Source organism: Podarcis liolepis (assembly GCF_965112155.1).
Source record: "Podarcis liolepis genome assembly, chromosome: 1".
NCBI lineage: Eukaryota > Metazoa > Chordata > Lepidosauria > Squamata > Lacertidae > Podarcis > Podarcis liolepis.
In genome coordinates, this window is record NC_139554.1 from 81,469,333 (window position 1) to 81,497,069 (window position 27,737).

General features: G+C 42.8%; 1 protein-coding gene across 3 annotated transcripts in view; it reads right to left on the bottom strand.

The window, feature by feature from the left end:
- Window positions 1-26,520, bottom strand: part of COL18A1 (collagen type XVIII alpha 1 chain) — a 152,642-nt gene extending 126,122 nt beyond the window's left edge. The window contains exons 1-2 of one of the 3 annotated variants that reach the window (XM_083497809.1): window positions 26,400-26,520; window positions 26,227-26,294 (exon numbers count right to left, since the gene is read on the bottom strand). In XM_083497809.1, the coding sequence (XP_083353935.1) occupies window positions 26,227-26,294; window positions 26,400-26,410 (79 nt within the window). In that variant the 5' untranslated portion in view covers window positions 26,411-26,520. Of the gene's footprint in view, window positions 1-2,980; window positions 3,083-26,226; window positions 26,295-26,399 lie in introns of those variants that run through there. The other 2 variants (XM_083497811.1, XM_083497810.1) reach the window with 2 other exon arrangements.
- Between the last annotated feature and the right edge of the window lie 1,217 nt (window positions 26,521-27,737).

Sequence of the window (27,737 nt, forward strand, 5' to 3'; positions counted from 1 at the left end):
TGATTTGGATTTTAACTGATTAACTGAATAGCCAAAATACATTTCATATTAGCCAGCTGTGCGTACAACTAGAACAAACCTTGGAGAAGCTGTTAATGTAACAAGGGCCAGGGAACATGATGGACAGACACAACCATAAGAGTGAGAACAAAGGGGAACAGACAGTACAAAGGAAAGTAATTTTGTAGTCCAAAACTTGGCTGATCAAGTTGCTGCTTTGTTTTCTATGACTGGGGCTCGACTTCACTGAGCAAGTGATGTGAAAGTGTGTGAGATGGGGGAGAAGAGTGAGATTTTAGGGACTGGGTGTGGCATGATGAACTGAGTCTATTAAGAGAGTATGAGAAAAAAGAGATACTGCACATTTCTTATGAAAGGTTTTGTTAGCAAGTTGTACTAATCACTGTGGATTTTTGAAAAGAAGTAGCTATAAATTGACGTGTCTTAAAATGCCCAAATATGAAAACACACATATCTTAGTACATGCAAACATGATTAAACAGATTGAAGCACATCATTCAAATATTGCTGAGGAAATGGATTTAAAAGAGGATGAGACTATTAGTGGCTACTAGCTACTATTGCATATAGGGGCTATGTCCTACCTCCACTGTCGGAAGTAAGGGTAAAGGAGACCCCTGACCATTAGGTCCAGTTGCGGACGACTCTGGGGTTGTGGCGCTCATCTCGCTTTATTGGCTGAGGGAGCCAGCGTACAGCTTCCAGGTTATGTGGCCAGCATGACTAAACCGCTTCTGGCGAACCAGAGCAGCGCACGGTAACACCGTTTACCTTCCCGCCGGAGCAGTACCTATTTATCTACTTGCACTTTGACGTGCTTTCGAACTGCTAGGTTGGCAGGAGCAGGGACCGAACAACGGGAGCTCACCCTGTCGCGGGGATTCGAACCGCCAACCTTCTGATTGGCAAGTCCTAGGCTCTGTGGTTTAACCCACAGCGCGGAAGTAGTATGGTAATAAATGCCAGTTACTGAGAATTTAAAGGAGACAGAGTGCTGCCCTCAGATCCTGGCTGCAGGCTTCCCATAGACATTTAGTTGGCCACTGTGAGGATGCTGGACTAGCTGGGCCTTTGACCTGATCCAGCAGGGTTGCTCTTCTGTTCTTCTTAAATTGTTTTCCAATTAGGGGCCTTTAAAATGCCTTTGGGATAACTTCATGGCTAACTTAAACATACACATTAAGCTACTTTAGATAACAAAGTTTGCAAACAGGTGATTTGGTTTCAAATTCCAACACAATGCATTACTTCCCCACATTTAAAATTAGGATAATTACATCCTGTGGTTAAGGCTGATGGGGGGCAGAGTACACTAACAGTTGGGTACTATATAAATTAACAACACATGCATCATATAATGCTGGCCTAACCCTTTCCAGAACAAGATTAATTAATTTAATGTTTGAGAACTGATGGGTGCATGGAGGGATACTCTTAATGTAAATCGTGCCAGTGTTCATGGAACCATAATACAGTATTACGCAAAAGAACTGGCTCATTGGGTTTCTTTTCACATGTCACAATGCTGCCATTGTTCTGCTGACAATTGTTAATTATCTAGAAGCTGAAAAGCCTGGTATTTCCAGCCTACAGAAATGGTAAGTATGACTTATGGCAAAGGTTCCTTCTGTCCAATAGGTAGGAGGGCAGGTATAAGAGGGTTAATTTCTCTTCCAACTCAGATACATATTGGTGAATGCGTAACAATGTGATGTGTGAACCCTTTTTTGGATGGTCCAAGAATAAAAGGGTGGGGGGAGCATCAGCTTTGCAGTCTCCTTTTTCATGTTTTGCCATCTAACCTCTAGGTGAACTCTGTTCCCTTCCTTCATAATTCTATGGAAATGTGTGCCCAAGATTTTAATTTGTCTCCATGTTGAAAGTAGTACAGTACAGATTCTAGTGCATCTTTCCACCACTTTTAGGGCACAAATAGCTATTAAAAGATGCAGAAGCAGCAGAGCTGTGATTGGTCACAGCAAAACATTTTTAGGAGAGGTAGATTTATAGCATGTGCTCGTGCCCACCAAATTTATGGGGGGCAGGGAAGGTCAACAGTCTGTTAGTTACAATAGTAAGTGAAGTAGAAAACCCTACCAGAAAAGGAGGAATATTACACACTATCCAAACCCTCATGTACCAGCAATGTTTTCCCACCAGGAACGCTACCTATTGAAAGGTTATTGCCCCAGCCACCTCAGCTTTGCTTTTCCCTTTAGACAATGTGAATGTTTGGTTGCCAGTCGTTCGCAAGCACCCATGAAACAAGAAAGCTTCGCAACAGCTAGCATCAGCATTTCCCGTTCAGATGCACAGAGCATGAAACAGACTGCTCTCAAATACAGTTGACAAGCAGCACTATTTGATTGTTAGAGCCAGTCCACTGGGCATTAGATGAAGGATGCAGATGATTCCCGTCCCATGTCCTGCTCCGATTAGTGTTTCTCTTCCTTTTGTTGGTACCAAAGCTAGTGCCGCATAAAACAAGTAGCCATATTCATGTGACAGCCCTTCTGCTTGTTTGAACATCCCATAAGGCTCCTCATCCTGGCTACATCTGCTCTGCCTACTATTACAGAATGCTAGATAGACACACACTCTCACCACTTCAGCCATCGCCACCATTCAACATAAAACCACATATCACCACCTCCTTGATAATGTACAACCCCAACTATTTCTCATGGGAAAACATGGTCTGCTTACTTAAATTGATTTATGATGAGCTGGGTCTCTTGAGGTTTCAGATTGGGATCCTTATCCCAGCCTACCTGAAGATGCCAGGGACTGAAGCTGGGACCTTCTGTGAGCAAAGCAGATGCTCAACCACTGAGCTATAGCCCTCATATACAAATGTCTGAAAACAGCTTGATTACTCCCCTGAATGATAAATAAATATGCTTCTGCAATGCTGGCTTTAAACATTTTCACACCTTTAGTGAAAGTAAAAAAATGATACCTCCTTTCTCAATTCTTTAAACTGGACTTCACACACTGTTTACATCAGAAGCCTGGAGGCAGAAAATATATATCCCTTCTGCTGGATTTGCTGACTTCCACAACCCCTTCGGCACGGAATCAGGCTTATTAATAAAGAGGCAGACTACAAAGTCCAGAACCAAACAGAGGAAAAATAAACATGAACAAGCTGAAAGTGAAATGATTAACCATTGCCTTCAGGTGAACAGCAAAGCAGAAGGTAGTTCTGGCAACAGACTTACTAAGAGTTAAGAAGCCCCCTTCCCATGCATTTCAGCAGCTAATGCCTTAAGGGTGAGAAATACAATAAAGGTGGATCGTTTCGAAATTTATGGTGATAACTGTGACTTAGCTGTTAAGTTATATCTGTAGTGGCTTGCTCTTCCTGGGATATATCCAAGGAAGAGCAGATGCACTATATGGGAAGCTCCCCTTTTAGGTTTTCAATAAATCAAAGTTCCCAATTGCACATAAGGGCTAAATAATGTTCACCTAAATCAGGCATAGGCCAACTCAGCCCTCCAGATGTTTTGGGACTACAATTCCCATCACCCCTGACCACTGGTCCTGTTAACTGGGGGTGATGGGAGTTGTAGTCCCAAAACATCTGGAGGGTTGAGTTTGCCTATGCCTGACCTAAATCTAGTGAACGTGCAGAGAACTGAGGACAAGGTCTGCTTGCCACCATGATCCTACTTCTTATCATCCCCCCTTTAACCCTATGAATTTATTCATCCTGAATTAATTTCTAGAGTATCTGTCCATGACCTACTCTCACAGAGAATAAAGTTCTTCCAAGAAATCATAATTCCCAATTGCACATACGGGCTCACTAAATCTAGTCAGGTCCCCTAGAAGTGACTGGGGAAGAAATTATTCAACAATAAGCCCTAATGAATTCAATAATAATCACTAATGTATGCATATACCTACCAGTGATGGTAGGTATATGCATAGAATGTTGCTATTCCAAAACAAAAGCAACCCCCCCCAAAAAAAAAAACACCTCTTATTTCAATGCCACAGTTTCATTTTCAATTGGAAGGGAGGAACTATTCTTATACACTTATTTGCACAGGACATTTTGAATTTGTTGAACACCTTTCCTCCAATACTGGTGTACATTTCAGTAAAAGAAGAGTGGATTTTCCCACACTGGTGCTGCTTTCTGGACTCTCTTTGCAAACAGAGAAAGTGCTGGAGCCAAGGAGGTGGTACAGCACTGGCACCACATACCATAGCAAGACTCAGTGACTGTCATCGTCATTCTCAAACATTAATCCACGTTGCTAAGCAACGAGCTAGGGAAGAAATGCAGTACTTTCGGATTAGCGTCTAGACTGCCTGACCTTTCCCTTGGTTTTTCTGGATATAATTGGCACAAAAATTCTGGGCCCATGAGTAGATAGCCATTTTAAGAAAAGTAAATTATTTGTAGTCCCTAAAGGGCAAGATTTAAGGGCAGGATAAGGGAGACAGGAGGCAGCCTTGCATCTAAAAAGGCCATTAAACTCTACCTGTTTTAGGAAAGTGATGTGCAAAGAAGAATTTCAGGCCTTGCAGTCCGGCTGCCAAGATTTTGATTTGCCCAGCAACCAACTCTAACAAAGGGTTCTTTCACTGAAGGGGATAATGTCAACTCTTCAATTAGCAAAGAAAGAACTGAAAGAAGATTATTACCTCCAGTGCTGCCGGAGTGGTGGTGGAAATCGCCTCCCCCTGACATTTTCATTAACTTTTTTTAAAAAAAATCAATGTGACTAAAAAAGGGCAAGAAAAGATAACGTTGGCTTGTAGTTTCTCATTCCTAACTTTCATGTATTGCTGCTTCTTTAGTATATTATATATATTTACTGCTTCTTTAGTATATTACATATATTTACACACACAAGCAGCCCCAAGAACTTAAAATCGGGTACGTTATGTAGTTTGAAAATAACTACGTACTTTCAATTTCAGTCATCCTTGGATCAGGGGCTGGACTTTCTGCCTTTTCAGCACAACTCAGAACTTCAGCATATCAGAGGCTAACAGTAAATCCTGCTGGGCTACACCCTACGCTGTGGCTTGGAAAGGTTGGATAGCCATATAAAGTGAAAGCTGACTAATGGTGGAAGAAGGCAGTTCATCCAATATGGAATAAAGAACTCGAGGGCTGATGCTTGTTTTAGAATGGAAGTCCTGGATCACAATACTGTATGTGTTTAGGAGAAAGTTCAGGTTGTCAAAGTCTCAGGGCCGACCCACCAATGAGACAACTGCCTCGGGCGGCAGGATTTACAAGGGCAGCAGATCCAGCCTCCAAGGAATACATCACCCACCGCTGCTGCCACACACGCCTTGGAAGCCAGATCAGCTGCCTCTACTGCTGCCTGCCCCCAATTACATTTCCTGACCCCCCTAGGGAAGAGGTGGGGGGTCTGCCCTCTGGGATCTCCTGGGCTATGTACCCACCCAGCGTGATTCAGTGGGCCCCATAATGGTTTTTTATTTAAACTTCAATCATCAGGTAAGTCTGAGTTTATTCCTCCTCTTCCCCCCCCCCCCTTGTTCCTGATGTAGATCTTCACTCACTCACCCCTTCTTCCTTGGCGCCTGGGGGCATTTTGTGTTTTGCCTCAGGTGCCAAAATGTATTGGGCTGGCTCTGCAAACCTAGCAATAAGTGCTGGATGGCACTGGGAGGTTCTGACCATCACCGCTGCCATCTTAAATGGGATCCTTAGTACAGCCTTCCACTGCATGTACCGTATTTCAGTCAGTGTGGTGCAGGCATGACTCTATGCCACATACTGGCTATTTACGATGGGGAGTGCAGAGTAACTGGGGCATGGAAAAACAACTGAGGCTATAGTATACAATCAAGAATTCCTATGCTGTCCATATGGACTTGTCAAATCTCAGATACAACAGACTTCCTGAAGGATATATGGGTAACCAGAAAGAAGACAGGTATCCTCAAAGCCAAAGAATGTTGCAGTGGTACTCTGGGATCAGTGCCTGGGCCTAGAGTTGTTCCCGGCTGTCTTTTGAATACAGTGGTACCTTGATTTACAACCATAATCCGTTCCAGAGGACTGTTGCTTTCACCAATGGGGCTTCCAAAAAAAATTTGTTCGTAATCCCAAAAAAATGGGTTGTAATCTAAAAAAAGATTGCAAATCGGGACACGCACTTCCGGGTTTGACGTGTTTGTAATCCAAAACATATGCAAACCAAGACATATGCAAACCAAGGTACCACTGTACCTCCAAGTGAATACTTTGATCAAGTAGCACAACGAGGTCAAGCCCTTTTGATTATTCTGGATTTCAACAAATGAATAGTCGGAGGGGGGAATTTAGGGTCGCTTCACACTATAATTCTAACAGGAAAATGCTCCAGACCCATCTTGTAAACTGGCTAGAACCAACATTTGAAACATCTCTCTTGAAAGTGGCATGGCATTAATTACATGGATGCATTTAATGGGCATGTTATTATGTAAGTAGCAACCATGAGGAAGACTGAATAGACTTGGGACCATGAGGCTGGGGAGAGATAATTCAACTCTCTCTCTCTCTCTCTCTCTCTCTCTCTCTCTCTCTACCACTGTTCACACAAAATTTCCTTCTCTGAAGCTGTTATTTGCATTTCAAGGAAAGTTCCCATTGGCCATGGCTGGAAGAGAGTGCTAAACTCCCCCTCCTTTTCTACGGTCCCTAGTCTGCTTGTAACCTTCCCCTTGGCTGCTATTTATGTAACAAGAAACATGGACATTCATCACATTCACACAATTAAAGTCATATCTAGTTTGGCCTTAAGATTCACTGGAAGAGGTACAAATCATGATGTCCTTGATTCATAACCTGAGGATAAAATGAAAGCAAGGTATAAATAAGCAATTAAATCGTCTCCATATGCTTATTTTCAGTGAGTGACGGACATATCACAATTACAGATAGGTAGCCGTGTTGGTCTGCCATAGTCAAAATAAAAAAATTCCTTCTAGTAGCACCTTAAAGACCAACTAAGTTAGTTCTTGGTATGAGCTTTCGTGTGCATCTGTGTATCTGAAGAAGTGTGCATGCACACGAAAGCTCATACCAAGAACTAACTTAGTTGGTCTTTAAGGTGCTACTAGAAGGAATTTTTTTATTTGGACATATCACAAGTGCTTTTAAGGATACATTTCAGATAAAATTCCACTTAAAACTAAACCATTTGCCCACAGTTTCCTTAAGTGCATGCACACACACACTACACCTTTCCCTGCCACCTGTGACTAAATAAATAAATGCACTGTTAAACTTTGGACAAAATGGTTCTGGAAGGTGAATATCTGCTTTGTGCCCTTATCTGCATTTCCTGGGGAAATTATCTCCTTTTGCATAATCCTAAAAAAAACACAGAGTTTGGCTACCATGTCAGTAGACTTAACATACGGTGACAATGATTGCTAATTAATAATTTGAAACCTCTTGCCTCAGAACTAAGTAAAGTCATATGATCTGTATTTAGAGGCACTTTCCTTCAAGCATTATCAGACACCTGATTAACAATGTTGTCAGCGTTTTCCCTGGCAGGGCTCCAATGCCTTTAACAGTTGCATAATGAGATGAAAATTAGTTTATTAAGCTTTTTCATGGACATGAAATGCAGAAATGCTTCAACCTCTGAATACCAGCTTGTTTGTTAGTTGTTGAAGGTCCAGGATACCCGATTTCTAGGATACTCTATTTAAAGAGGAGAGAGGAACCCTACAAGAAAGGGCCACTTTGTCTTATGGGCCAGGGGAGCAAGGCCTGCTTCTTATTCCAGAAAGTCCTTGCATCATGAAGGAACAAAAAGCCAAGGGGGAAATTGTATTTTACCTAAGATACCTACTCCTCAGGTTCTTTATCAAGCCCTATTCAAGCTTTCCCTTCATGTAGTTTTTATGACAAGGTGCCACCAGGCATGTTCCAGGGAATCAGTGATGAGGATCTCCTACATTTTTATTTAAAAGGGAACAATAACTATTATCTGTATGTTTTACACCATGGTGACAGCAACAGTTGGATGACGCCTTGTGCTTTTAACATCTGTATGGCTGGCACAAATTAAACAGGGTAAACCTTTTACACTATGGAATACAATTATGGAGAAGTTCCACCTATTGACATTCTGTCTGTCAGACATATTGTTACTTGTGTGTGGCCCCCAGTTTACTTTTGGGCTCTATGCTTCAGCATAGCAACCTGTAATACTCTGAATGCTGATATTTTATCTTCCCCACCTACCAATGAAGTGCATGTGGAAGTTTGTTCTGTAAAACAAACAGGATGCACTATGTGTTTTCTTTATTACATTTGATATTTGTTTAAATTTTGCTCATCGAGTATGTGTGGTAGTATAGGTAACAGATCAGATATTGTTCCAACTATCTCTGACCACTGGTGATGCTGGTTGGGGTTGATAGAAATTGGAATCCAACAATATCTGGAGGGCCACAGGTTTCTCATCACTGCAACAGACAGTGGAAACAGCCTAATAAAAGCCTACATTTGACAGCTATGAATCAAGTAGTCGTTGGCAATTTAGAAGACAAACAATAGGGATGTTTTAGGAAATACTGTTAAGCATGTGGGTGTTTAAGCGGGCATTAAGTCATTTGAATCTGCAGTTTTTGCTAACAGAATTGCTACTTATCTGTTTCAGTTGCTTTGCATACCCAATGGTGCAGGAAAGAAGCCATTATTGATCAATAATAAATTTACCAGGAATGCGTCTTGGACTTCTTTTACATGGGTATAGAAAGTGTTTTGTATGAGTAGAACAATGGTTTTGTTAAAGATCTGAGAATGATGTGGCTACATACAGAATGCTGGGCTAAATCTTCCGTTGACCTTTGAAAATATTAGTGTCACCCAAGCACTACTAAGGGGGGATTCCAGGGGCAAATTCCATATGCTTCAAGAGAATTATTAACGTCACTGGGCTCATCTGTTTTGAGTATACTACTCTGCAAAGTTGAGAATGGGCTAGACAAGTTGCGTAGGGGTGGGGAGAACAAGATTAAATGCATTTCAAAACAGTGACTTTTCAAATGGGCTGGTAGGAAAGACCGTAACTCAGTGGTAAAGCTTCTGCTTTGCATACAGATAGCCCCAGGTTTCATCCTTAGCATCTCCAGGTAGGGCTGGGAATGGCCCAGTCTTAAATCCCTAAGAGCAGCTGCCAGTCAGTGTAGACAATATTGAGTTGAGTGGACCAAGCATATGAATCAGTGTAAGGCAGTATGTTCCTATCATGTTATGGATGACAAAACATACCTAGAATTAGTTCTACTTAAAAAATTATCAAGGCCACAATGGCACCTTTTAGCCTTTCTTCTATTATGGCAGGGGCAACAAAATCTATAGCCAGATCAGGGCAGTCAGAAAGCAATATTCCAAGAACGCAGCTGCATCCAACAAGAGTTGATTCTAGCAGCTGGTGAGACACCAGATAGTCCATGAACAGCACAGCCTTTGTCCTTCAAATGCCTGGGGTGAAATATAAACTCCTTAATACCTCCAGCACACCTTTCCTTTTTCACTACCTGCTACAGTGAATGCTTTCTTTTCCTAGACTTAATCTAAATGAGAACAGTCAGTTTGCTGCCAGTTCCTGCAACTTCATGAACCTCGAAGACATAGCAACATGAAATCATCTGGGATAGTATACCAGGCAAATTAAATGTGTTTCTTGAGAGCTGAATAATGACATAAAGGCTGATCCAGCTTGCATTCCCAATGCACTTTGCATTTTTGGGTAAACTCAGGAGATAATCAGCAAACACTTCAGCATACTTGCCTCTAGTCTCTAAATATGTCAAAGCTGTCCCCTTGCTCTTAAAAGCATTTCTGAGGAGCATTTCTCAACAAGAAAGAATGGAGATTTTCCTAGTTACTGAATCTGCACTGTCCATAGATTACATAGTTAGAACTAACCATGAAGATCATCTAAGAGTCTGTTCCATTACACCTCCTATCCCTACCTCATCATAAAGACTGAGGCAGAGGTGTGAGACACTATATTTTTAGGGCCGCAGACAACAGAGGAGCAGTGTTAGAAACTCAGATATATAAGCTAGGTGCCAAATGGCTCCTTCAACTAGGGATACAGTCGTCAAAATGGAATGCCTAGTTGCCATTATTGGGCCAGACAGCTCAAAAGTTGTATTTTTCAATACATATTTTTGGTTCCTGAAATTCCTTATGATTGTGTAGATAAAACACAATTCTACAGGATGCGTTGCTGGTGTGTGAAAACAGTCAAGATCAAAGGATCCCCAGGTATGCACCTCCAGATGGTGGAGACATCAGACACCATTCTGGAGCCCAGGCATTTTCACTTGGTCACAAGTGGCTGATAGCCAGGTGCAAAATGTGCCTGGTGCCTCGCCTGGTGAATTTCAAATTCTGCAAAGGAGCAAAGAAACCTTCCATGTGCTTGGTCACAGCTCAAGCTGAGAGACTCCCCCTACCCCATAGCTACCGGTTGTTATCACTGAGGCCACCAGAAATAGAGGAAATAGCAGCCCTTAACCATTTTCCATAATCCATTTAACATTTCTTACTGACTTGACTAGAGCAATGCTTTTTTAAATTAGATGCTCTCGTACGTAGCCCTCTGCTACAGGATTCTTACAATGAACATCCAAACATGTTCCAATAATGATCAGCATGTATGCTCTCACCAGATAGGACAAGGAAGGCTTCATTTAAAAGGCTGCATATGCTGCAGTAGTATCCTGAGTCCCACATCCTTGAAGCATCAGCTACAATAAAAATGCAGCAAGAATGAAAGAGCATGGCTCACACTGGACCACAATTTCCTTGGAATAGCAATTTCCTTGGAATAGTCCCAATCCAAGAGGCCTCCTGGGCTTGGATGTAGGAAGCCCAGTTTCAAACCTCCATTCAGAGTCCATTCACATTTTACTCTTCCAGCACAGTCCTTGATGAACTTCAGTTGCATTGGTGAGCCAATTGCACTGAGAATTCTGCCAAAGGAGATATGAGGGTAAGTGGGAATGAGCTATCACAAAAGTAACCGCTTGATTGTAAGAACAAGGCTAAGGTCTCTACAAGATGCAGCCTCACTGCATTTACGCTCATTACATGGATGCATTTTAGAAATTCCAGAGCCTCTCTGCTTCACTTTTAGCAGCGAGAAAGAAAAGAAGTGTTCCTCTAACCACAATTTCTGCACATTCCCATCCCAAGGTCAGTCTCTGTTCTTGGGCTCATGTTATGAGTCATCCTCGTTAAGAATAATTTCACACGCCTTGTTCTCATGGGTCATACTGTACAACAAGGAGACTATTTCTGGGTCACTAGCATTGGAATCTGGACCTGCCACTGTGTTGTCCCCCTGCTGCACAAATAGGATCAGAAGCCATCTCTCTCCCACAGTGGAGAAAAGTATTTTTGTCACTAGCACAACTTAAATCTCCCCTATGTTGATGGGAACCCACTCTGACAATCACAAGAAACAAACAAAAAATATGCAAGCAGCCACAATTTACAAACGTGAACACCCAGAGTCAAGTATAAGCAGCTGTCCCATAAGGTAGCTTATCAAAAATATGCCAAGGGCACCAGCTTCACCAAGAAATTGAGAAGCTTGCTGGAATAACCAATAGCCAATAATTTTCCACACATTCATACCAGAGAATATTATAGTAAGATGAGGGTGAAATCTGCCCTGCACTAACCCGATGGCAGAAATCAGAGCAAAGGTTTTCAAATTGTGTTTCTGGGAATCCTGGAATTCCTTAGCAGGAGGATCAGTAATGGCGAACAAGCTTAGTAGCAGTACATCGTGGAAATAGGTCAGGGATGATTCCAGGGGTAGCCAACACTCCTCTCATTACTCTCCCAGCTGTCAGTCACAGCATATTTGTTTTTAATGAGCATAACAATCCTTGCTCCCGTAATAATGGCCTTTGCTACCTCTTTGCTCTCCTAAACTAGTTCTTTTGGGGAGTTGCCTCTGGAATAGATATATGCCTATATGCAGCAACAGTTCAATTTGTAATTCTACACTCCATTCAAAAGGCTAGTTTTTGCGTACAACTAGTTACCGGTATTTTTGTTGTTGTTGTTGTTGTTGTTGGGGGTTTCCAGCAGACCTCTCCAGAAGCAGCATCCAGATCTAGGCATCAATATAAAGTTGTTCAGCCATGGGCTATATGAACCACAACAACTGGATCACCATCACAGTCATGCACAGACCACCCAATCCAGGTAATAAACAAGTATGTTGCAGTATTCTTACTACCTACAAACATCTAGCCAATAGCTAGCAAGGTAGGGGATTCTGTCATAAGTATGCAGCTGTGTGCATGAGAAGAAATTACTATATTCCAAGTTAAACAAAACATATTTCATGCAGTAAATATTGCATGTATCCCACACACACCCTCACAAAAGAGGGGTTGATAATCCATTGGATGGAATAAAAATGAGAATAAAAAGATATGACTAAAATAATTTTGCGGAAGTATTTGCCATCAGATATATTTAAGGATCATTTAAATCCTTTTATTAATCTCACAGCTTTGGGCCACTGATATGTATCCAATGTTTAATCACAGATGTCTCCCTTATCACTTTGAACTCTCTTGAAATGCCAATTGTAATTCCTTTCTTGGTAAGCTCTCAATTTTTTAAAAAAAAGAACAGACAAACCCTTTGAAACTGCTCTTTAAAATGTAATCCCCCTAAACCATTAAAAACAGATTAGTCTAAAAAGAATTTGGTGTGCACACAGGAAAAACGGCAGTTAAAGAAACTTAAAAGGGAGGGGAAAGGATGAAGAAATTAAGTGGCATATTAAACTCTCTAATGGCTAAATTGCATAGCATTCACCAACAGCGTCATGCCACACACACAATCCAGGATAAAGGAAGAGTCAGTTCTTTCCCCATCATGTCCAGGTGCTGTTTCAGAAAATTAATTTCCAACATGGTCCAAAGGTCTGCTTCACAGGTTTTTAAAAGTAGGAGCATTTGCAGAATATTCATCAGATGAGCCTTCAATATGCAGTGCATCATTTGAAGAAGATGATTTGCAAAACAAACAAATGTGGTTAGGATTAGCTTCAGCCACATTCACAGTACCATGAAGCGGACACACAGTTAACTTTGGTTGGTATCATGTGGAGCAGGCCCAAGAGTTTTTTTCAGCATGGTGGGACACTTAAGCTCCAGCTGGCTCACCCACACCGTCCCAACTTCACTGCTGCCTTGCCCCAACACAATCAGGTAAGCCACTGTATACTGAAGTATACTGGACCAGTTTTACTCAATTCAGTGTTGTCTCAGACTCTCAGTCAAGAGCACACTGACTTTGCTGCATGTGAAGTGATTCTCAGTACCTTTTAAAAGCAAAAAAGCAAATGATAAGCAGCTACATCAGGAACAGATAGTGAAAAAGAAGAAGAAAAAACCTACCCTATTAAACATGTGCTCACATCCATCTGAGAATCCACCTTTTTTCTGCAAGTCCTGCAAACCCAGTCCTCTTAATATTTTGGGCTGGATTCAACTAACCTGATGCTTCTCCACCCACACCAAATCACTGGGGGGGGCAGGATTGGGAGAACCCCAAGAACAGCATGGGGAGAGGAGTGGGGGGGGGTCGTTCTCTCTGGCAAGAGAAATGCTTGTGCTGACAGAATGACTGGAAGAGCATGGTGCTGGTTTCCACCCACTGTTTTGGTGTTAATATGTTTATGATTGCACTGTTTAGTCAAAACTTTCTATCTGTCTTGTGGATAGATTAATATCATGCCTCACAGACATGAATTCTACAAGCGTGGTTGTGATTGCCTCCTACATTAAGATGATAAAAAGTGACTTGCCACTTTATTACCCAAAATGATTTGTTTTGACATAAGCCCAAAATGAAGCTGTTCCCCCTCCAGTCACTCAGTTCTTTCCATATTATCTGATTATACATCCATATACTATGCTTCTCACTTCACCTAAGACATGGTGAGAATAATCCCAAGTTACTGCTGAGAAAATTGATTACATACTAGAATATATACAGGCTTTCCAAATGTCTATTCACAGTATTAGTACATTAATCGCCCTAAATAGATGGCTCCTCTGCCCCTTTCCCTAAGTTTGTTTCCTTCTTACTACTTGAGAATATGAGATCCATAAAACTAAGCATTTTGCCTTGTTTGGCAAACACGGCCAATGAGCTTGTTAGCTTTTATTGAGCTCTTAAACCAGCAGGTCCTTAAGCTTGTTTGAGCAGAAAGTCAGCACTTTTAAAGTACCTCTTAGGTTTGTTCAGCTTCACTTCTGTCCTGTTCCTGAAGTATTTGCACAGAATGCAAGAAAACTGAAAGCAACTGACAGAACAGATCAAAATGTATTACTGTATTTCAAAGGAAATTGTCTACTTTAACCAGTTAAACAAAACCTCTTCCAATCTGTATGCCTGCATTTGAAATAAGGATGGTAAAGGATGCATAGCACATCTATGATGTCTTAGGCACATCAGGAAAAATTCTATTATGGAAAATAGAAAAAAGGAGGATAGTTGGAAAGAGAAATCGTAAGGCAATTGTTGTCTGCCTACATTTTGCCATTATACATATTCTTTTTGTTTTTTAGTCGTGTCCGACTCTTTGTGACCCCATGGACCAGAGCACGCCAGGCACTCCTGCCTTCCACTGCCTCCCGCAATTTGGTCAAACTCATGGTAGCTTCGAGAACACTGTCCAACCATCTCGTCCTTTTCGCCTCTGTCATTAACTGCAATTGTAATCCAAGTCATTTCAAAAGGTGGGATGCATTGCTGCTACATTCCAGCAGTCCACCTATTCTTCCCCTACCCACAATGTGCAGGTACTTATTTTGATCCATTCTCACTCTAGTGACACCGGACAGGGAGGGGCGGAGAATGGCAGCCACATCAGAGCAGAAGATAACATTCCTGCAGGGAGAATGATGCATCCTGCTCCAGCACTGCCTGCTCCCCCACTACCAGAAACATTGTATAACTGGAGTTCCTTAGCTACAATTGGATAGCAGGTAGAATGCACATCTCCCGACCCCACCCCATCCCCAGGCCCAAATTCACATTCAGATTCTCAGAAGTTGCTTCCTACTTTTACATAATCAGGAGTTTTATCTACCCATGTTATAGACATGGGTACTTTCGAAGATGAATACTACCTGCTTCCCAATATTTTCCAGTCAAAATTCTCTGCTGTTGGAAATCGTTGCAAAAATACAAACCAAATAGCTGAAAAGGGACAGGAGGTGAATACTATGTAATCATGAGGGAGGGTGGGAATCAGGAAGGTAAGTAAAAGAAATAAATTATAATGCATGGATATTTATGTATTAGTTGGCAAACGGTCCCAGAGCAAGCTAACAAGGTACAGTGGTACCTCGGGTTACATACGCTTCAGGTTACATACGCTTCAGGTTGCAGACTCCGTTAACCCAGAAATAGTACCTCGGGTTAAGAACTTTGCTTCAGGATGAGAACAGAAATCGTGCTCCGGCGGCGTGGCAGCAGCAGGAGGCCCCATTAGCTAAAGTGGTGCTTCAGGTTAAGAACAGTTTCAGGTTAAGAATGGACCTCCAGAATGAATTAAGTACTTAACCCGAGGTACCACTGTAATGTGACTTTAGATACTGAAAGCTAGAACCACTTTTTCCTATTACCTATATTTTCACATGCAGCTTGCTTTTATCTCTCACTACAGACATTTAGGGCTTGGAGTTCACCGGGTATTATTTTATAGTATGGAAGGTTGAGATGAGGGGGATGCTAGGAATGTTATCTGGTTAAGATTCCTTTCTACTTTGTAATCAAGAGAGGGAGTTCAGGATTCTTTTATATGCTGTGACAGCTACAGGGAAAGAACCATGGGAGTTTTCAAAGAAAAGGCAAATGTATAAATCATAGTTAAGCCTTCTAAATACAGCACTAGGCAGACTATGATCTAGAATTATTTGGTGAGGGGCTGACACAGTAAAAGCAAACAAAAGTGACTCTTCTTATGGGCAGCTGTATCTATCAAACGTAAACCAATTTGTCAAAAGTGTCAGTTACTAAAGCCTGCAGCACACACTGCTTGCTTCTTGTATTAGAATCATAGAATAGAATCATAGAATCATAGAGTTGGAAGAGACCACAAGGGCCATCGAGTCCAACCCCCTGCCAAGCAGGAAAACCCCCTGCCAAGCAGGAAATATTAGGCCATGAAGTCACACTAATACCCAATTCCAGAGTAACTAAACATTTCGCCCTCTAGATGTTGCTGGACTATATGTGGCAATTCTAATCAACCTTGACCATGGTTTGCCCATTAGGTGTCCTCCATGCTTTGGGCATGTGATGTGGTTTATCCCATTGTGAAGCAAGCCTGCCATTCTAGGATATCTCTTTAAAACTACAAGATCCATTATTCTCAACTGGTATACTGAACAACTTTATTATATGGACCTAAAGTGACATTTAAAAACTTCAGGCAACAAAGCTCCCACACCATAATTTCACCATGCAAGCAAGACAGGATGAACTTGCAGAACCTAAACTTCCATACAATGCAGTAATCATAAAAAGAGGGCGCAGGGCAAGGTGTAGCTATCATATATACCCATGTGTATATATACACCAATACAAACATATCAACTGTGACTTTAAAACCTGAAAAAGTATCAATACGTATTAGTGGCAAGCTTCATTTATAGGTCAGGTTCCAGGTTATTAATCTAACATGAACATCAAAGAGCAAACTGTTATTTCTTTGGCCAATATAAAAATAAGCTGCTTGTTTCTGCCAAAAACAACCTATCTAGGATAGGAGAACATAACATGGGAGTTTGCTAACTTCTTTTAATTTGTGCCATCAGAACAGTCAGAACAGTCAGTGCACATGCATCCTTTAAAAAGTTAATTTCGATGTCAAAGGATAGAACAAATCCCTCCCTCCCCAGATTAGTGCTACTACCTCCCACAAAGCCCAATGGAAGATTCTCATTCTTCAAGGGACGGGATGTCTTGAGGGAGGAAACACTTGTAGATAAAGAAAAAAGCACAGTGGTAATAAGCAGAGAGAGGAGATAACAAGTCAGGTATTTACTTTCCATGGAACCAATCATGGAATTAAAAGGCCAACAAGTTCCAGTCAATTTCTGCACGGATTTCCATGCCAATATTCAAACATTGCAAACATCACAGCATGGACATTAAAGCAGCATTTCTCAAAGCTTGTGAACTTATGCCCTCTTCTACATTTATTCTGCCCTCTGTCCCCCAGAATAGCCTTCCCAGCATAATCATCAATCTGTTTGACAGCAGAATGTGCAGAAATCCTTCTGCATAGTTGCAAAAACCTATGTTTGATAATGGAATTCACCACAAGAACAAGAGTCACATGTCAGATTCGTGCTTTTGGACAATACTGCAGAGGCTATAATGGGATGCAAGTGACAAGGTAGCCTCTTCTATCAAGTTATGATTATTAACTCACCTGACTCAGGCATAACTGGTTACTGACCTTCCTAGACCCAATGTAGGATCATTTCAAATATTATTCTATTGTGTTTGCATCTTACTCCTCCTCCAGTGAGCTCAAGGCAGCATACATGGCAGTAACTCCTTTTGTCTATATGACAAACGCTTTGAACCATGACTCCCATCATCCCTGACCATTGGCCATGCTTGCTGGGATGTAGTCCAAAACATCTGGAGGGCACTACATTGGGGATGGCTGGTTTAACTAACAAAGCATCTTGTTCTCAGAATGGGCAACAAGATGCTTATTGGAAACCCACAAGCAATAGCACTCTCCTTCCCATGAACCCCAGAAACTGGTGTTCAGAGCCATCCTACCTCTGATTACTGGAAGGTAATACATACTGCCATCATCACTAAAAGCCATTTATAGTCTTGTAAAGTTGTCTAATCCCCTTTTAAAGTCAGCCAAGCTGGTGGCCATCACTACATCTTGTAAAAGCAAATTGCATGGTTTTACTACACACTGTGTGAAGTACTTTGTTTTGGTCTGTCCAGAACCTCCCAATATTCAACTTCTAGCATTATGGGGTTCTAGCATTATGGGGGAAAGAGGGGTATTTTCCTTATCCACTATCCCCATACTATATACAGTGGTACCTCGGGTTAAGTACTTAATTTGTTCCGGAGGTCCGTTCTTAACCTGAAACTGTTCTTAACCTGAAGCACCACTTTAGCTAATGGGGCCTCCTGCTGCCGCCGCGCCGCCAGAGCACGATTTCTGTTCTCATCCTGAAGCAAAGTTCTTAACCTGAGGTACTATTTCTGGGTTAGAGAAGTCTGTAACCTGAAGTGTATGTAACCTGAAGCGTATGTAACCCGAGGTACCACTGTATATATATTTATTATGTCCTCCCTTTCCTAAACTAAAAGGCCCCCAAAATTGTAGATTTCCCTTTTCCTCTTAGTAAAATTATTTTGATTGCTCTTTTTTGGAAGCACAGCCATCATAAATATTTACAGTATTCCAAGTGTGGTTGCACCATAAATTAGTATAAATACATTGTGATGTTGTCTGTTTTATTTTCATTCCCTTTCCTAATTATTCCCAACATGGAATTCACTTTCCTCACAGCTGCCACATGCTGGGTAAACATTTTCATTCAGCTATCCACTACAAGATCTCTTTCCTGGTCAGTTACCACCAGTTCAGATCCTATCGGTATATACCGTATTTTTCGCCCCATAGGACGCACCGGCACATAGGACGCATCAAGTTTTTTTGGGGGGGGGGGAAATGAAGGGGGAAAAAATTTATTTCCCCCCCAGGCACTTGTGGGGCCGGCAGCGGGGAGAAGCGCTCTTCTCCCCGACGCCCGCCTTCAGATCAGGTCCGGGGACAGCGGGGAGATGCGCTGCGCCTCCCCACTGTCCCCGGAGGTTGTGGGGCTGGCGGCGGGGTCTCCCCGTCGTCAGCCTCCAAACCACTTCGGGAGACAGTGGGATGGCGGCGTTCTGCCTCCCTCTGTCCCCCGACCTTGTGGGGCTGGCGCTGGGGCTCTCCTGAAGCCTGGAGAGCGAAAGGGGTCGGTGCACACCGACCCCTCTCGCTCTCCAGACTTCAGCGAAAGCCTGCATTCACCCCATAGGACGCACACACATTTCCCCTTCATTTTTGGAGGGGGAAAAGTGCGTCCTATAGGGCGAAAAATACAGTATGTGAAGATAGGATTTTTTGCCCCACTGTGCATCATTTTGTACTTGTTTGCACTTTCTAGTATGCAGGTGATATACAACTGGAAGGGATTAACCAGCTAGGTAACACTAACATAAAAAAATCTTTGCATGAGGAATGTGAGGTATTTCTGATCTTCACACATGTGCTTTTCCAAGTGCTGAAAACGCTAAAGAGCCGTTCAGTACTCTGTGCTTTTGCTTTGTGGAAATAACAGTTCCACATTAGAAAGCCAGATGAGACAGTGCCACACAGACAGGGACAATGGGAGGAATTTAATGTCTCTCCTCATTTTGGCATGCCAGACAAAACAATCTCCACTCTCCTCCCCACCACCACGCACTCTTCAAGTGTTCTTCTGACTCTCCCCAGAGCTAGTTTGGAGGACAGAGAGTTCTCTTGTGCATGTGGAAGTCTTTGCACAGAGGGCTTCCCCTGACAAGACTCATTAGTTGACTCTTGCCCATTATGTCTAGCCAGAAGTACATGTCCACAACATCCACAATGAACCAATCTAGAAGGATAGCTCCCTACCATTCACTGAGTATGCTTTCCAGCACCATCTTGCATCAGAGGAAAAGGGAGAGAGGCAATTTTCAGCCATTCCCCTTCCTTCTAGCAATCACCCCCCCAAAAAAAAAAAACCACACCCAAATCCCATTCTGTTCCCAACACTCTGGAGCAGATGGGGGTGAGGGGCTGTAGGGGGGGGAGCAGTGAAAGTTTCTGCCCTCCTGGCTCCACCGTTGGAACCTTTGCTGGATCAAAATGCCTTTTGTCAGCTGAGAGACACTGTTAGATACAACCCATTGCTGGCAGAGAGAGACCACAGTAGGGAAAACACAGGACTGTCTGCAAGAACTACAGAGTAGGAACAGAATAGATGTCTACTAATTAGTTAGTACAGGGGGGCTCAATACAACACATCCCTGCATTAGAAGATGTGCAAGAACTTGTTTAAAAGATAGAGCACCCCAGAAAAGCTCCACACAATTAGGCTTTCACCACTAAATTACATTTCAATCTTCTCCTTCATATTTGGTAATAATTAAACAAATATGAACAAAGGCACAATGCATGGAGAACAGCAAAAGGAATGTCACTCTGTGTGTATGTACACAACAGTCTACTGACAAGGTGACCATTACGTCACCAACCAGGCATTTTGTAGCTGCCCTTTTATAGTCTATTCAGAGCATACTTCTGCGGACTGTCAATGCAAATTGCACATAGTTTCACAGCAATACAGAAGAAACTATACTGGTTCTTTCATTGATCTTACATGAATCTTGAGACTGCATAAAGCGCAACAATCAGAATGTCACCATTTCAAAAGCACAGCTCATATTGCAAACATCAAAATCTCTCAGGAGCCATTTAAGATAATTTAATTTTATCCTGTTGAGAAACAAGATACCAGTGGCCAATGCCTTAGGTAAATCCAAAAGTGCATTTGGAGGCAGATTGATTATCAAACACTGCACATGTTCACATCCAATGCCCTTTTAATAATAATAAAAAAGTATATGAAGAACATAAACAGTTCAATTACACGGCAATTTTTCAGCAGATAAATATTGAATCATAGAATCATAGAATCATAGAATCATAGAGTTGGAAGAGACCACAAGGACCATCGAGTCCAACCCCCTGCCAAGCAGGAAACACCATCAGAGCACTCCTGACATATGGTTGTCAAGCCTCTGCTTAAAGACCTCCAAAGTAGGAGACTCCACCACACTCCTTGGCAGCAAATTCCACTGTCGAACAGCTCTTACTGTCAGGAAGTTCTTCCTATTGAGCAGTATACTGATCTGGATAGGCTCTTATCTTGCCACCCTTCATCAGCTGAGATCCCAGGGCACTTTACAATGCAGACATCAAAACATTAAGCTCCCCTTTTATCTCATTGTTTGTCCAAAAAGTGCAAGTTAACCCACAACTCCTTCTTTGTTTAGTGATGGATCTCCATCGGGCACTTTAAGATAATTATCTGATTCCCACATGAACCATGTCAGTCTAGAATTTGTCTGAAATATTGCACACATATAAGCTTCAGAAGATCCCACATTACAGCAAGCAGAATGTTGGTGGAATTGTATGTAAGGCACTGCTTTCCTCTAATGACAACCGAAGCTGATTAAGTGACATTAGCCAAAGGTAAATGGTAAACTTTCATTTAGGTAAAGTTTTACTTCTTTCTGTTCCTGCAACATATCTAGATTGTATTTCAGTTCCATGTGATGCTTTTCATTACAGATGCATTCTGTTAAAACAGTTCTCCTTGCTTGCGGGTATGAAATGCTGGTGTTATATACAACATGGAACTGACTGGTGAACCATGCTAGGTCCCATGTCGCTCTCTCTCTCACACACACATATTTAAGGGGAAACTTTTTCTACTGAGGGCCCCATTCCCTTGGGGATAATCTGGCAGGGGCCAGACACTAGTGGGGCCAGAGCTTTCAGAAGCCTTTCTCCTTTCCATCACTCCATCCATTTCCATCCCCACTTCCCACTCCTCCTTCTCACTCTAGATCCCCTTCCCCATATGTCACAACAAGCCCCTGCCCCCAACAAATTATGTAGTAGTTACACCCACCCACCACCTCTGTCTCACTCACACAAAATGTGGAACTAGAAGTGATAGCTGGAGAGGATGTGTGGAGAACAAGAAGGGGCCTTCTTGGAGGGCCTAGGTGATCAAAAATTCAATATGGCAGCCAATGGGGGTGTTCTATTTTTTTTTACATTCTAATAAAGCACAGACATTTTGCTTAAATTGCAAGTCCATCCATCTGTCAAAGTATGCTGCTACAGTTGAGTGTTTTGAATCCAGCCTACTGTCCAGATTCAGTTTCCTACCCGTTTTAAACAAACCATCGTTAACATTAACCACAATGTTTCAGTCTGCAGAAGCAACAAACCATTGTTAAGGAAAATAGCTGAACTCCTCCTGGCAATGCCACAGAAAGGCACAGAAGGTTCACCTGATCTTATTCACATCACTTCAGCCTATGCAGTCAGTTCCTTTGATGGTGATAATCCTTTCAACACTTTCAGTTTAGTCAAGGACAGGCTCTCCACATATGAACTGACCTGGAGCCTGCAATCATTATTTGAAGCCCTTCTTCGTGTGCCTCCTCCATGAGTGGTCTGGAGGGGGGAACAAGAGAAAGGGCCTTTTCTGTGGTAGGTCCCCATTTGTGGAATGCTCTCCCCAGGGAGGCTCGCTGCTGCCTTCACTATATAGCTTTAGGAGCCAGGCAAAAATGTTTCTCTATAACCAGCCTTGGGATGATTAACATTCAATACCCTTTTAAATGTGTTTGTTGGAGGGGGAATTTGTTTTGTTTCGTTTTCATTTTGTATTTTGTGTTCTCATGTTGCATTTTTCTATTGTGAACTGTCCTTTGATCTTCGGATGAAGAATGGTATACAAATAAATAATAATAACAACTAGATCCAAATTCAGCAATACTGCCATAGTATACCATACAAAGAAGTAGCATCTCCAGGATTTGTTCATAGGGTCACTAACCTTTCTCTTCAACTGATCTTAACATCTTTTCTCTTGCACACTGTCTTAAGAGACAGAACCTCCTTCTGTAAGTTGAATATTGACAGTCAATTCACACACTATTATGCCAGAGGATATGAAGAAAGTGCTCACCAGCAAGTAACTTCTACAGTTGGCGTAATATAAAATGGGGAAGCACACTCTCATCTGCATTATATACTCTCCAATAATTCCATATTGTAATCTAGAATTGTACATCCATGAAGTTGCTGGTTTTAATTCAAGAGGCTCATGTGGAACTTACTATATACAAAGGAGCCATTAAAACACTCTGCATTAAAGGGTACCTGTCATGGAAACCACATATAACAGGGCTGATGAATCTCTGAGACTTCATGTGCCCTTAAAAGTTGACCAGCTCAGCTCCAGGGTGGTTTCTTGTTAAACTCTAAGGAGGGCAATGCAGCAGAAAACAGCTGCACAACAATGTCAGCACCAGGAGCTTATCATTTGTATTAATGAAACCTGCCATACAAATATGTGACATTCAACACTTTTTCTTCCTTGGATAGACTGCAAACGCGGAGGAAAGAGAGCGGGAAAACTGCATCTGGCCTCTGCAAACTTTCCTCTCCTTGTCCTAACATGTTCACTTCGGCTCAATCAAATAGATGTTACCTTTAGAAGTCAGAGAATGAAACAGTCCTAAAGCTCCCATTAAGCAGTGTTAAAGAGGTCTCCCTTCCCTTCCCCCCTACCAGTCAATACAAGCAGGGTCTAATGGAATGTGTGCATTTGTTGACAGAATGCGTCACTCAAGGTTCCACTCAAAGACAGTACATGTGGATCACACTTAAGCACCCTAGAGCTTTAAAGCCAAACAATGTTTCACATTTAATAGTTTAACCAATAGTGCAGATACACAAGAGTTTTATTAGCTCATGATTCATGAATAGCCAAAGGCATTTTAAAGAAATCTTAAAAGTGCCTCAGAACACCTGCCTGGCAAACACTTAGGTTCATGTTGTCTCACTGACTTCATGGACAACATTCTCATCAGTGTTTACAGACCAGCTCCTATGTGGATAAAACAATACAGAGGTTATTTCCCTAAAATGTACAAACACTTTTTATTAGCCTTGGTTGACTCCTTTAAAGGCTATCAATATCTAAGTGTCTCTGCAGGGTTCTAGGACTAAATTAGCAACTAGGACACCTGAGCTTTTTTCAGCTTATGCTGCACAGCTGTAGAGCAAATATATTCTCATGGCTTCTTGCACATTTCATCTGTCAAAGGTCTAAAATCTAGATTTCCAGTTATCAGTGTATGGCCAGGTTTCAGATGCAAAAAAGGGTGGAGGAATCCCATCACCTAACAGCTTTGGTCACTATGCACATTTGCACACAACATGCATCCCAAATAAGAAGTGGCACAAATAGGAACAAGCCTAAAACATTCATAAAAAACCTTTTACTTTATTCTGACAACTCTTCCTTGGACGTTAGTCCTACAGAGTCCCCAGCTCTAAACAGTTTTATGGCACATCTACATGGAGAATCAGAACCATATCCAACACCCAGTTAACACACACCAAGTCCACATAAATTTGTAGTTTAGGCTGTGCTGGTTTGCCAACAGACTAAGGTGATGGTGGGAGCCTGCAGCACCTATGCAATCTGAATAAGTGGGTATCTAATGGCACTGTAATTTATTTGTCCATCACCATATACGTTGGCTTTTTCAAGTTACATTTCTTTTACTTCTGGCTGTGCATTGAGCTGAAAGACAGGAAGCTCCTCTGCAGAGATAATTTTAACTAAGATTTCAATGGAACTTGCACAAGCAAAGCATCTTATGAGCTATAGCCTCAGGGCCACTTCCTAAGACTTAGGGTTTCACAAGTGATGCTAAGAATGCCTTTTAGTCTGGAATGTGTCACTTGCAAATGCTAGTAATACAAGACAGAAAGCAGAAAAGAACTAATTCCAAAGTCAAAATGTACATGATATCTAACCAAGATAAGTTTTAAATTCACATTACAGAGATGGGGAATGCAGAAAAGGCATTTTAAACAAGACTCTCATGCCTTTGTCTTAAGATACATTAAAACCCATTATGTAAACTAATTAATATACTTATTTTCTGATTGAAGGCATTAGAGGGAAACTTATGATCAGCATACTGCATAAAAAATACATTTTCATACTTGAATGATATGGAGGCGGGGCGAAGTGTCTTCTCCAAGCCTGGTAGGAAGCAGATTCTGGGCAAATCCTTAACTCTGAGCACAATCTGCTGCAGAGAACCACATTTGGCCAAGGTTGTGTTTGTTTTGCAAGACTGAGAGGAACACCTTTAAATCTTGAAAATCCATACAAAGCAGGGCATGCCCCTGTGCAGTTAGTGTTAATCAGAACACACCTTTTTCACGGAGTAAAGCATCCCAGAGAAGGCTCTTTCTGCCCCACAGTTTTTAAAACGTTTGTATTCTATACCAAAGCAGTTTCTTTCATTAAAAAATAAATAAATCAGTTGAATATTACGCCAAGAGAAACTTAAATCCTCATTCTAACAGAGCCTCTTAAGTAATTAACCATCACAAGCACCTCTCTCTAGACGCACCAAAAGAAAATAATTCATCTAGTATAGCATATTAAGGTGTTATTATCATGTATTAATTTGCTAGCACAAGCAGTAGACTCAAGAAAAGTTTGGCTTCAGCACCTCAGGTGCACTATTTTGGCTAACCATTTACGATATAAATTCAGGATGGGGCAGGGTGGAGACAACTCCAACCTAATCATAGGAGCCAACTCCTAGGGGCCGAGGTCCCTTCTGCCCCCCCCCCCAATAAAATATTTGAGGGGGTCGTGAGTCCCCAGAGTTGATGGGCCTCGCCATTCAAATTGATTATCATGTGATCAATTATGCGGGGGTAGGATTTACTCCCCCCCCCCATATTTTATTCAACTTGGCACCCATGAACCTCACTACGTCTACTCAGAACAAAGCCCCTATTTATTTCCATGGGATTTACTTGCGGGTAAACCGGGTTAGGAAGTGCAACCTGAAGCCGCTCGAAAAAGCGGCATGATGCGCCCCATCAGGGACTTTAGGAACTTCTGGAAAGGGGGAGGAGGAGGAAGAGGAAGAGCGCCTCCAAGGGAGGCTGCGGCGGAGCGGCCACTTCCCAGCCGCCCCCTAGGAGCAGGCGGCGAACTTCTCGCCGGACCTCCGGGAGGCACCGGGGGCCCTTTGTGCGCTGACAGCCCCTCGGGGCGCAACGCCGGAGGGCAGAGTCCCGGGAAGCCCCCTCGGGACGCGCATCCTGCAGGCTACTTGAGATGAGTCCTCCTCCTCGTCCTCCTCCGCCCCCCAGGCACCGGCGGAGGGACAGGCTTCCCCGCGCCCCCCAGAGTCCTTTCCGCCAGGGGGGCAGCAGGAGGTCAGCCCTCGCCGCCTCGCCGCCTTACCTCGCTGGGGCGACGCGGGCGCAGCGAGCAAGACAAAGAGCCCGAGCAGGAGCCGTGGCGGGAGACACCTGCGAGGAAAGGGCAACAGGTTATATAGAGCCAAGCCGAGCCCGCCTTCCCGCCCGCCCAGCCGCGGCCAGCGGAATTCCCGCGCTCCGCTTCGCCCCGCTCACCTGGCGCGCATGGTCGCGGCTGCGCTGCGCTGAGGCGAAAAGAAGCTGCCGCTGCCTCCTCTTGCCGGGGCAGCAAGTTCTGAGCAGGACTCGCCTCCCAGGGCGCGCTCGCTCGCTCGGTCCGGCGGCCGCGGGGTCCTAGCGCCGCACTGTGTCTAGCGGAGCAGGGGGCGCCTTGAGTTCCCCCTCATCACCCAGTGCCGGATTTGCGTATAAGCTAAACAAGCTATAGCTTAGGGCCCCACTCTCCCAAAAATATATATACTTCTTCTTAGTTGTATTTCACTATTAATATACTACTTCTTAATTGTATTTCAGTTCAACAATTACGTTGATAAAATACGTATTTTGTTACGTGCAAATGGCTTTAGATACCTATTGGGTCCATAAATTACCATATAGCATATATTCAACACAAAAAACAGCGACAATTTGTTGTTGACAAAGGACAGCTGGACATACAAAGGGCCCCATTACCTAGCTAAGGGCCTCATCAAACCTAAATCCGGCCCTGATCTCAACCAAGGGCTAGCAAAGATAGGGGGAGGGGCTGCATCCAGAAGGCGGCGCCTATGCTAAGAGGTTGCCAGTGACCAAGAGATCCACCTGCTACTTTCTACTCCAGCCATGGGCAGGGGAAACCCTCAAGAAGGGGCATGATGGAGAGACTTTCCTCCAGTTCCCTGACCCTCAGCATGTATTAAGGGTGCCACAGAATCCATGAGGTTTAAATGCACATCACATCATCTCTCCATCTTCCTTCTGAACAAGCAAGAGGTTCAAGGACATATTCCAGCCTGGCAAAAGCACTTGAGGAGGGTGTGGGGCAGTGCCAGTGAGGGGGGGTGTAACGAGGTAGAGGTAAAGAGGGGCTGTCTGGGGAAAGACACCATGTCAACATTTGACCCTCAGGTCTGCGATTCCTCACCCTTGCTCATGCTCATGAGCACCACAGCACCTTCTAGCAAATTAAAGCCATAAGTTACGTATGTGTTGTGCAGTTCCTTCATGTGCCTCCTACCAATCCATATCACTGGATCCCTCCAGGGATTTGAAAGAAAGTTTTCTACATTCTGTCTATGATCACATACCCATCTGTCTCCCATTCACGGGTGTAAGCATGAGGGGACAGCTGCCCCCCAAATCAATAAAAATCAATAAAAATACTTAACTGAGGTTCTGTCCCCCTCCCCAAAAAAAGCCTGCCCCCCCAAAAAAAATCCTAGCTATGCCAAGCCACCACTGCCATCTTTTCTTCTTAACTCAAAGCCTCCAAGCTCTCTTACTTCATAGGCACAGTGCTCCATCTTCCTGGGCAGCTGCCCATTTCTGTGCCTT